The sequence below is a fragment of the Pollachius pollachius genome (genome assembly GCF_949987615.1).
Source record: "Pollachius pollachius genome assembly, chromosome: 6".
Lineage (NCBI taxonomy): Eukaryota > Metazoa > Chordata > Actinopteri > Gadiformes > Gadidae > Pollachius > Pollachius pollachius.
The window spans coordinates 19476880-19488425 of NC_136939.1; the positions used below are offsets into that span (position 1 = coordinate 19476880).

General features: G+C 44.7%; 1 protein-coding gene across 1 annotated transcript in view; it reads right to left on the reverse strand.

Annotated features, from left to right (window-relative positions):
* LOC307076725 (ryanodine receptor 1-like) overlaps positions 1 to 10890 on the reverse strand; it is a gene marked incomplete at both ends in the record, with an annotated part of 66545 nt that extends 55655 nt beyond the window's left edge. The window contains 12 exons of the mRNA XM_079737815.1: positions 712 to 876; positions 1265 to 1421; positions 1688 to 1762; positions 1857 to 1953; positions 2718 to 2817; positions 3005 to 3117; positions 3793 to 3871; positions 4314 to 4388; positions 5082 to 5102; positions 5822 to 5920; positions 6012 to 6131; positions 10846 to 10890. Of these exons, the coding sequence (XP_079593941.1) occupies positions 712 to 876; positions 1265 to 1421; positions 1688 to 1762; positions 1857 to 1953; positions 2718 to 2817; positions 3005 to 3117; positions 3793 to 3871; positions 4314 to 4388; positions 5082 to 5102; positions 5822 to 5920; positions 6012 to 6131; positions 10846 to 10890 (1146 nt within the window). The remainder of the gene's footprint in view (positions 1 to 711; positions 877 to 1264; positions 1422 to 1687; positions 1763 to 1856; positions 1954 to 2717; positions 2818 to 3004; positions 3118 to 3792; positions 3872 to 4313; positions 4389 to 5081; positions 5103 to 5821; positions 5921 to 6011; positions 6132 to 10845) is intronic.
* Between the last annotated feature and the right edge of the window lie 656 nt (positions 10891 to 11546).

Sequence of the window (11546 nt, forward strand, 5' to 3'; positions counted from 1 at the left end):
TCTTTATTTCTCTCAAAATATCTCTCACTCTATCACTGTCTATCTTTCTCGCCTTTATCAGCACATAGGACATGGGTCCACATTCTCTTGCTCTATCTACCCACCCTCTTCCCCTCTCTCTATTCAATCATCTATACTTTTTTTCTTTTTTCTGTCTCTCACTCTCTCACTCCCTCCATCTAGCAGCTATCTCTCTCTATCTTTATCTCTCTCTCTCCTTCCATCTAGCAGATATCTCTCTATATCTTTCCCTCTTTCTCTTTCTCTCTCCCTCTCTCTCTCTCCATCTAACAGCTATCTCTCTCTACCTTTCTCTCTATTTTTCCCTCTCTCTCTCCCTCCATCCAGCAGCTATCTCTCCCTACCTTTCTCTCTCTCTCCCTCCATCCAGCAGCTATCTCTCTCTACCTTTCTCTCTCTCTCTCCCTCCATCCAGCAGCCATCTATCTCTACCTTTCTTTCTCTCTCCCTCCATCCAGCAGCTATCTCTCTCTACCTTTCTCTCTCTCGCTCCCTCCATCCAGCAGCTATCTCTCTCTACCTTTCTCTCTCGCTCCCTCCATCCAGCAGCTATCTCTCTCTACCTTTCTCTCTCGCTCCCTCCATCCAGCAGCTATCTCTCTCTACCTTTCTCTCTCTCTCCCTCCATCCAGCAGCTATCTCTCTCTACCTTTCTCTCTCTCCCTCCATCCAGCAGCTATCTCTCTCTACCTTTCTCTTCAGGGGTCCGAGGCGGGCTGACTTGGCGTCCACGGCGGCGTACGTGAGCCACAGCCCGGTGGTGAGGTGCTGGACAAAGCACATGGACTCCCCGTACTTGATCTCCGGGATGCCCATGCCCTCCACGTCCCTCTTCTTAGCCACCTCGATCTTCTCCTGCGCGGGGGAACGCACGAGAAGCACCGTCACGTGCGAGGAGGTGGAGAAGGTTGGATGAAGACGGTGTACGGTTGGATTCCCGGTCAAAATAATATCGTTAATCTTTATGTTAATTTCGGCATTATTTTAAAGAGCTTTGATTGGCCCTAGTGCCTGGAAATAAACTGAAAACTTTTTTGATTGTGTTTTATGTCAGACTTTTTATTTCATAATTACAAAGAATCTTAATCTAAATATAAATCTTAATAGCTATTTTCCACCTTACAAAGGTATAAGGGAGTCATCTTTGAGCAGGGGTCTGCATTCTCATTCTTCCATTATTTGTTTCGTGACGCGCATTAATATTTGGCGTTTACCGTGTATTTCCTCCAGTGAAGTGACTTGCCTTTGAGATGCGGAAGCAGAAGGCGGACATCTTGGAGTTGGCCTTCTCGGGGTCGACCACCAGCAGCCCCTTCTCCTCGTCCAGACAGAGATAGCGGCCCGTGGTGATGTGGCGGATACGGAAGGACTGGCCCCATTTGATGTGACCCCCGCTCCACCTGCAACCAACAGTGACCAAGGGCATCGTTTTGGATCCAGCAGTACTGCCACGTTAAAGCAGAACTCCTGTGGGGACGGCAAAGAGCCTGGACGGTCACCAACTACGGCAAGGGGCGGACTTACGCCTTGTTTCCTGATTTATTCGATTTATTCGAACAAAGAGAAACCACAGAACAGAGTGGCGTGATGTCCTGTACTTCTAAAGTCAACTAACTGAACGGTAACTGTGATGGGCGGTTAAACAAAATTTCAACGTGGAACTCACCCGATGCGAAGCGGCTCTAGTCGCCATAGTGACCGGGCGTGGCTGCAGACGGCTCCGCCCTCGTAATGAGCCACTCTGAACACAACAACAGGTACCGTCACATGTCAGTCAGTGCGCTCAGACCAAATGTGATGTGCTGTACGCAATGGTATGTGTGATGAGCAGGCACCTGCGCTGTTCGTCTCCCTGGTCGGCAGTGGGGATGGCCAGACACTCGTCCATGTGTCCGTGGAACAGGCGCAGGACATAGCCTCCGGTCAGGAACCCTGGAGAACACAAAGGGTCAGGACAACGCTGCGACCAGCCTCTTGCAGGTCAGGTCCACACTATAATACTACACTATAACAGGGTGTTATTCTGACGAGAGGAACACAGAGGGCAGCATAATGCTATAATGAGCTTCATTCTTTATTTTATTGAATAGGATTCAAATGTTATTCTATGCAGTGCTCTGCTACACCAAGCTATGCTTTCCTGCAATGTGCTATGCTATACTATACATTTACTAACACCATTATCCTACTGCACAACGGTACTAAAGGACACATTTGCATATATGTCGAGGGCATGAAAGGATGGTCGCATGGAAGGCAAAATGAGAGGATGTGGTGGATGGGGGAGGGGGGGTCTTGTGTGGTTTAGAAGTGTCTGGGGAGAGGGAGAGGAGGAGGAGCCGTGGTTCTTGGCCGCAGGCGTGAGGACGGGGCGACAGGTGAGTTGGTGACAGGGGGTGTCTGGTTACTAATCACGGCTCCTCTCTGTGATAACTCTGCGGTAACCGGAGCCTGTGTCGAAAGCGGTGCCAGACGGAGCCGAACGACGCAGCGCTTGCAAGGAACGCAGCCGTCAGAGGCCGACCGCGCTGAGTCCGGTCTATGAGTCGTGTGTTAAAAACGTCACATCGCTTGCGAGGCAATGGTCCGACGTTCTCGTTCTTTCCCAGGCGAGTGTGAGCCGAGGGGGGTTTCCTAGGGGAGGGGGGATAAAGGAGGAGAACGAGGAGGCAGAAGACGAAGGCTGGAGATGGTACCTTCAGCCAGCTCACAGCCGGACATGACGGGGGTCATGGTCCACAGGGTCTGCATGAAGGAGGCGTCCACCATCAGGTCCCCACTGGCGTAGGAGAGGTGCTGGGAGCACACACGCAAACACACACACACACACACACACACACACACACACACACACACACACACACACACACACACACACACACAAGAGGAGACACACCTGGTGAGTCTAATCAACAAGACGGTGACAGAGTAACTGATATCCTTTCACATGTGGAGGTTCAGTGAACAACAGATCAACACCTACCAGGTATCTCTCTGAGGACACACTGACCAGGATGAGGTCATCTCCCACCCTGACCTTCTCCCCCTCGGACCTCTGCTTGGAGGCTGGGTGGATGGTCCACCAGCACGCCTCCCCTGGGGACACACACCACGTCAGAGGTGGAGGGCAAGAGGACAGCATGGTGTGTCAGGGGCATAGACATCTGTATTGCAAAGTAATCATGATCAATGAGGATCAAAGGCCAGGGTAGAATAGGGTAGATCAGAGAAGGGTAGAATAGAGCAGTGTTTTTCAACCTGTGGTACCACTGGTGGTGTACAAGGGTACTGCAGGTAGTAAGTGGGACTTTATTCTTGAGACGGACACATTTCATCATCTGTATTTCATTGTAATGTGTTTCATTGATCGTTTTGTTTTAAATTGTGTTTGCTAAATCAACCCTTTGGGGGCATAAGCAGTGTTGCTGACTTTCCACTGTTTCCCACTGGTCATGGCGTGCCTGCAGATATAGTTGTGTATAAATGGCCTTCTCGCAGATATAGACGCGTATAAATGGGGTGCTGGTACTATGTGCCACTGCATTTGTATTTAAAAAAAGATGATCTTTTGCCTACGAGGTTGTTCACAAAAGGCCTTGATAGTGATAGCCCTAAAGTCAAAGGTTGGAAACCACTGGAATAGAGAGCAGTTAGGTACTGAAGAATAGAGTAGGGAGGATTATAGTACAGTAGAGTGGAGGAGAATAGAAAAGAGTAGAACAGAATGTGGATGCAGTATACGTCGTGTTAAATATGGACGCCCAGAGCTACCTGTAGAGTCCTCTTGCAGGCCCACATCGAAGGCCAGCTTGTCGGTCAGGGAACGCGAGGTGGTCAAACAGCACAGGTACTGGGTTACACAAGAGGACGTCAGTTACTATAACACGTCTCTCCTGAGCCATGAGTTAGGATCAAGGACTGTTTGGCCTCATAGATTCCTCTTATCGTCAGCGACAACTCACTGAAACTACTTTAAAAGTTAACTATGTGTGTTACTGTCCCCAGAAAGCCCTTCACACCACTATTTGCGATATAAGTGAATGTGATTCGCCAAATTGAAACATAAAATAAATACATTGCTAAAAAAAAGAAGTTCTATCTCACAAAACATTGACCTAAGGTGCTGTGCAAAGATACTGAAATACTTGCTATTGCAGGGAGAGAGTTTGGAGTGGGGCACTTCTATTCAGACTGTTCTGAATCGAACACAACGCCATTGTGCATGGTTCTCTCCCTCCTCCATGCACTGTGTTGTATCTTCAGCGTGCACCGTGTGTGTAGCCTGTCCTTACCATGCTTGAGTGGGTGTGTTTGAGCAGGATGGCGTGTCCATACAGCAGGGTTCGGTGACCCCCTCCCTGTGATGACTAACAAGAGGAGGCGGTTTAGGGGACGGTTACCCATGGTGAACTAAACACAACGTGCATGGATGATGGCTTCTTTGTTAATATGGGATAGAACCATTCGGTTAAACAACAACCAGGAGAGATTGCATTATATCATTTTGTTATTTTATATTATTTATTACAGGAGAGGTCAGAGAACAGACTGAGCATTAAAGTCCAGGCAAACTAAGACCTTTAAACAGAAGAGGAACATCACTGGAACTAACAGCAAAAACACACTAAATGCCATCAGGATGACAGTCCCACAAAATCCTCTAAACAATGGTCATCATAGACAAAATGCAGGGTCTCGGCGGAGCCAGGCTGACAACCAACATGTTATACTGTGATTATAACCACAGACAGGCTTTAGTATATAGACCATCGAGCATACGGGTTAGAGGGGATGCTTGGAGGAGCCCGAAGACGTCACTCAACTCCAAAACAGTATTTTCAAAAACGACAGAAATTCCCATAATCCCAGTTATCATCAAAGAGCATATATATATATATATATATATATATATATATATATGAATATATATTTTCATGGAAAATATATCTGAGGAGTAAATGCATTAAAAGAGAGGTTAAGGTGGTCGACGACGATGACTTTGAGGTTGGGCGGATGTGAGTTTGAGTCTGGGTTTTTCAGGAAAGAATGGTCAGACATACCCATTTGTCCAAATCTACTGCCTAGGGGAGGAGGGAGTGTGGGGTCAAAAGAGAACAAAGTGAACTTCAGCTGCTACATGCTACACATAGGCGTAAAAGCACTACCCAGAGTACTGTATAGTACTATAAAGTACACTACAGAACTACAAAGCACTGTATAGTACTATACAGAACTACGAAGGACTGTATAGTACTTTACATTACTATAAAGTACTTCAAAGGACTACAAAGAACTGTATAGTACAATACAGTGCTATAAAGAACTACAAAGCAGTGTATACTACTATACAGTACTATAAAGACCTACAAAGCACCATATAGCAACATAAAGTACTATACAGAAGTACAACGCAGTGTACAGTAATGACACTATCACGTGTTAAACCACTGGTGGTTTAGCATTACATTCATAGAAACAGCCTACATGTTTAGATGTACAACACACACCTATACTCGTACCATACATTTCAAACCATGGTAACTTCAGCGTTAAATTCATAAAAACATTGTACATCTTCAGATGTAAAGAGCAGTTTCACTTCATTCATTTTAGGATGGATCATGGGTGGATTACCTCATCCAGAGGAACGTTGCACAGCGCCTCTTGTAGCGCCCGTAGGTACCATACATTTCAAACCACGGTCACTTTTACGTTAAATTCATAAAAACAATGTGCGTATTCAGATGTAAAGAGCAGTTTGACCTCATTCGCTTTTTTCGGTTGATTATCGGTGGATTACCTCATCCAGAGAAGTGTTGGAAAGCATCTCCTGCAGTGCCCGTACAGACAGCGACTGTTCCAATATGAAGCAGCAGATGGCCAAGTCTGGGGGGACATTCTAGAAAAAGGAATTATCCCTGTTATAAAACAACACACCTTTTGAGGACACAAGGGGACGCGGTCAAGTGCCAGGAAGGGACATGGCTCACCTGGGCGTTGGAGGTGGTCTCCAGGAAACAGAGACGGTTTCCGAAGCCTTCGCATGACAAACACAACTTGATCTGCTCCTTTAGGATGGACGCGGTGCACTGCAACACCACCTGGTCGTCCTGCAGAGACACACAAGGGAGACCGAGTGAGATGACATGTAGACAGTATGCTGAATATTGAATGTCTTTTCACTGTGACAGAAGAACACAAAAGCACTGCAGATCCTTATGTAAGGATGATGTTCAAGAACATATATACCCATATGTTCCTGTTCATAATTCCCGCACACACTAATAATTAGGCTAAACCAATTTACTCAGCTTGAGCTTTTCATTTATTTTTAATTTGTTTGATTTAATTAGTTTAGTCAAATATTTAATTTCGTCATAGTTTTGATTTGGTCATATCAAAAGTTCAGGCTCATTAGGTTTATAGAGGGACGGGTGGGGATTTGTCTGACAAATCTTGGTAACATCAACTCCTAGAGGGTTCGGCCCTGACTTGAGGAAAGTCAAAGCCATTAGGAAAGTCGGCGAACAGGCACATCATATAAATAGCTCCTAAGAAACAGCTGTTCTCCCGGCTTTTTACCACGTCCCATTCTTAACCTTCACTTGTATTTTCTCCTTTGTGGACGTTCCAGTACCCTCTCTCTCTCTCTCTCTCTCTCTCTCTCTCTCCCTCTCTCTCTCTCTCCCTGCCAGTCTGGCTATAGCTCGCTTGCCACTCCCCTCTCGCCCTCTATTTCAGGCCCAGCACCTGCCGCTGACACATTCTCCCCCGTAAAGCAGTGGACATGTGAGATCAGAGTGCTCGGCCCAGGCGTCCACCGAACAGCTCTCACAACATCGCAGGGTGCCGCCTCCGTTAGTCATCATCGTAATTCAACTGGTTTTGTTATCCCTATTTTCTCACTGTTGTTTTGACGTGGTGGAATAAGTTAAATGGGTTGAAAACCGGGTTTACTTCAGAATCAGAATCAGAATCTCTTTATTGTCATTGCACAAAGTGCAACGAAATTGGGGTAGAAGCTCTCAAAAAATGAGTTTTTTTAAAAAAAAAGATTTTTTTAAAACAAAAACAAAATGAGGAAAGAGTTGTTTTTTTTAAAAAGTATATAGAATGTTAAACAAATATATATACATAAAAATGTCAGCCAATTTTGAAGGTCAGATTGGTATATTAGTAGTATTTATAATTCTACCTAATATTATTATTATGTGTACTTTCTTTCCTTCAAGAGTTGCTGGAAAGGGAATTAAGGATCAGGTAGTGTGGGACAGTGAATACAGAGATGTGTTGTTAAGGATCAGGTAGTGTGGGACAGTGAATACAGAGATGTGTTGTTAAGGATCAGGTAGTGTGGGACAGTGAATACAGAGATGTGTTGTTAAGGATCAGGTAGTGTGGGACAGTGAATACAGAGATGTGTTGTTAAGGATCAGGTAGTGTGGGACAATGAATACAGAGATGTGTTGTTAAGGACCAGGTAGGGTTAGACAGTGAATACAGAGATGTGTTGTTAAGGACCAGGTAGGGTTAGACAGTGAATACAGAGATGTGTTGTTAAGGAGCAGGTAGGGTTAGACAGTGAATACAGAGATGTGTTGTTAAGGACCAGGTAGGGTTAGACAGTGAATACAGAGATGTGTTGTTAAGGACCAGGTAGGGTTAGACAGTGAATACAGAGATGTGTTGTTAAGAAGCAGGTAGGGTTAGACAGTGAATACAGAGATGTGTTGTTAAGGAGCAGGTAGGGTTAGACAGTGAATACAGAGATGTGTTGTTAAGGACCAGGTAGGGTTAGACAGTGAATACAGAGATGTAACGTAAAGAAGCAGGTAGGGTTAGACAGTGAATACAGAGATTTGACGTTAATGAACAGGCTGGGGTTAGACAGTGAGCACAGAGATGTGATGTTTAGGAGCAGGCTGGGGTTAGACAGTGAATACAGTGACAGGACCTCGAAGCACAGGTAGGGGTTAGACAGTTAATAGAGGGAGAGGTCATGAAGGAGCAGGTAGGGATTAGACAGTGGATCCAGAGACAGGTCATTAAGGAGCAGGTAGGGGTTAGACAGTGAATACAGAGACAGGGCATTAAGGAGCAGGTAAGGGTAAGACACTGAATACAGAGACAGGTCATTAAGGAACCGGTAGGGGTTAGACAGTGAATACAGAGACAGGTCATTAAGGAACCGGTAGGGGTTAGACAGTGAATACAGAGACATGTCATTAACGAACAGGTGGGTTGGACAGTGAATACAGAGGTCATTAAAGCTAGGGGTAGGCAATTTCTTCTAGAAGCATTTTTTTGTCATATTTGTTTAACTCGTTTAATTCCAATCATGTCATGTGGCTCGACGATGGCCTGCCTGTCTGTCTGCTCACCTATGAGGCTCCCTCCGCATGCACTCATTGTGCAAGACCAGAGTCTTCCCGGAGGCAAGCCAGACCTATTCCTAAAGCTAACAAGCTAGTTATGTGTTTTGGGAGTAGATAAGAAGGGAGGCCTGGGGTGGGATTTATTCAGTTGGATACTTTCAAAATGTATCTCACACTGTTCTCAAAATCGCCCCCTAGCTCAAAGGAGCATGTAGGGGTTGGGCCTTTGATACAGATCAAGGCCAACAAAGAAAAGGGCTAAGCCCATCTTGTGAACTGTGTGCGAACCTCTCTGTGAAAAGATCCGGGAAGGTCTATGTCTTTAGTAAGCAGAGACGTACATGACGCTTTTGCCAGTCCAGGACCTCATCTTTGCTGAGGTTTGTGTCAGCTAATGGCTGATCGGTGAAGCAGGGAACGGGCATAGTGTTTGGTTTTGGTTTTCTACAGCCGGACTAGATTAAAATGAATGTACCCTGCAAAATGAAAGCAATGTACTCTTCTGCTTTTTCCACGAGGATATACTCTGTCTTGCGTTTCCGAATTTGCTTGTCTGTTCAAGTATATTTAGGGTCAGAAATGCAATGGGTCAGCCCATGTGTGTACACGTTAACGTGACGTGGACACATCCAACCAACCTCCGAGTCATCGTCGTCAACCACCTTAACCTCTTTTCCAACTGTTAATGCATTTCCTCGTCCTCAGTTTAAGACGTCTCGCTTAATAAAGAATGCTTACAGGCAGGTTCTGATCGGTGTAAAACCCTCAATCTTTCAGATTGAACACACGAGAAATAGACTATCCTACATTGTTAGGTATGAGTGCTATTCTTTAATGAGTAGCTATTGTAGTGCAGCAGACAGATATCCATTTGGCCAGCATCTGCTTTTGATGCATTGAGTTTAATTAGGAAAACCAACGGCAACGATATCAAGTCTATATATGATTGACATGACTTCATCACTTAAACTTGGCGTCTCTCAATGCTGAATATTCACATAACTTGATTCATGTTATTACTTTGTTAATGTACTTTTGGGAACAATGTGATTCCTCGTGATACAATGTGATAGTGAATTGTTATGCTACTGCTTTCTGAAACCCATTGACGTGTGATGATCTGTGGTGAACTAGCCCCACATCAAAGTGTCACATGTAATACAAAACCAATGAAAGAACTATCCAAGGCCAAGAGGCTGACTACTCTGTGAGCTAGACGATAAATGTTGTCTCACTCACCCCTAACAGGGCAGAATAGGGCTGCCCATATGGACTGAAGCAGGTGGAGCAAGGAACAAGTGTATGAAGTCGATAATCCTCACACTGTAAATATAGAAACTCTAAGCTGAGCGAAGGATGTACTGTATGGTCTATCAAGCTGATGTCATGCCTTTCAGACCATTAACATTGTGATTATCAGTGAGTATTTTGAAAAATTGCAACCAGTTCCATTAAATGAAATTCTCGTTGTATTAATAATGATCACTGTTACATTAATTTTATTTTTGATATATTTGGCTAATGGCTGTCAACCGTTTATCTATACTTGTTAAGAGGTGACAGACCAAACGATTACTAGAAAGTCAAAGCCTTTTCCCTGCCCCTGTTTGTTTACCAGAGCGCTATTAAACAGGTGCCAGCCACTGATGCAGCTAAAACTAGCTATTATTAGCTAAAATTTCACACCACTTAAAAATAAAACCTGACCCAACTTGCTAGGAGTTGGCGTTTGTACAATTAGACTTGAAGATCTGCTGTATATTAAATTTAGGAAGCTAAAATTAGATCATAGTTCATTTTTAAGGTTATGAAAAGCAATCTATTTAGCCTTATTGCCACAAAATAATGTTGGGTACAATTACGATTTGTGTCTGTGTTCTGTGACTACTTCTGTGGCCTATTTAAAAATCTCTTGCTTTGAAGCAGTGATGCCATACCTCGCATCCCGATCACATCTCCAATCTCAGTCTTGGTATCAGAAGGGAGGTTTAGGTTTACCATCACTGCCAACATCATAATGACACTCCAATTTCTGCTATGGATCACAAAACAGCCTTGCTAATAGGAAGCTCACCTGGGGGGCATGAGCCTACACCCAACGGAATTTGGTTCAGCAAAAACGGATGTTAAGAAATAGTGCAAAAGCGTTTTAGAACGTAAAAACGTCAAATTTGGGCTTAGTGCAACAGCTTTAATGCTACAGGGATGACACAATGACATATCGAGTAGCATGGGATGGAAAATAGAGTACAATGCCAACAAATTGGCAGCAGGGTTTCCCATTAATGTGTATGAATGTGGCAGCCCACCCTCTCGCTTCTTCCAAAAAGTTTGGGGGGCCACTACGGAAAGGCTCAACCATTTTACTATCAACATTAAATACATTGCATGAGCGGTTCATCAGCAGACAACCTTTCAAAATAGATGCCATTAACATTGTGGGACTTACCGTGCGCAGAAACTGAATTTCTTCCTCTTCAGCCGCTTCAGCCATCCCTTCAAGACATGAGAGAGCTGACCTACAGAGAAATAGAAAATAAAGTCACCAGTTGATACTCAGCCAGCCACCCTCTGCCTTGTCCCTGTACTAGTGTGTGTGTTGTGTGTGTGTGTGTGTGTGTGTGTGTGTGTGTGTGTGTGTGTGTGTGTGTGTGTGTGTGTGTGTGTGTGAAGGGGGTGGGGGGGGGGGGGGGGGGGGGTCAGGAATGAAGGGACAATATTGGCATGGAACTCATGAAGGTCAGTTGATCCAGGGTGAGAGACAGAGAGAGAGACAGAGACAGAGAGAGAGAGAGAGAGAGAGAGAGAGAGATGAGAGAGAGAGAGAGAGAGAGAGAGAGAGAGAGAGATGAGAGAGAGAGAGAGAGAGAGAGAGAGAGAGAGAGAGAGAGAGAGAGAGAGAGAGAGAGAGATTGACAGGTAACTCATGTTCATTGTAGAATCAAATAAGGGGTGGTGTCAAGTCACAGTCATAAACGTTGAGGGCTGAGGGGCTCTGGGGCGCTTGTGAGACAACACATTTCAAATGGTTGCGCGACAATGTGATTTATTGTCCAGTTTTAGAGACATTTATTACAGTTTCATTGCGAAAGTATAATATATTCAACTGAAAATATTTAATATTTAGAGAATGAACATTAATTTTTCCCA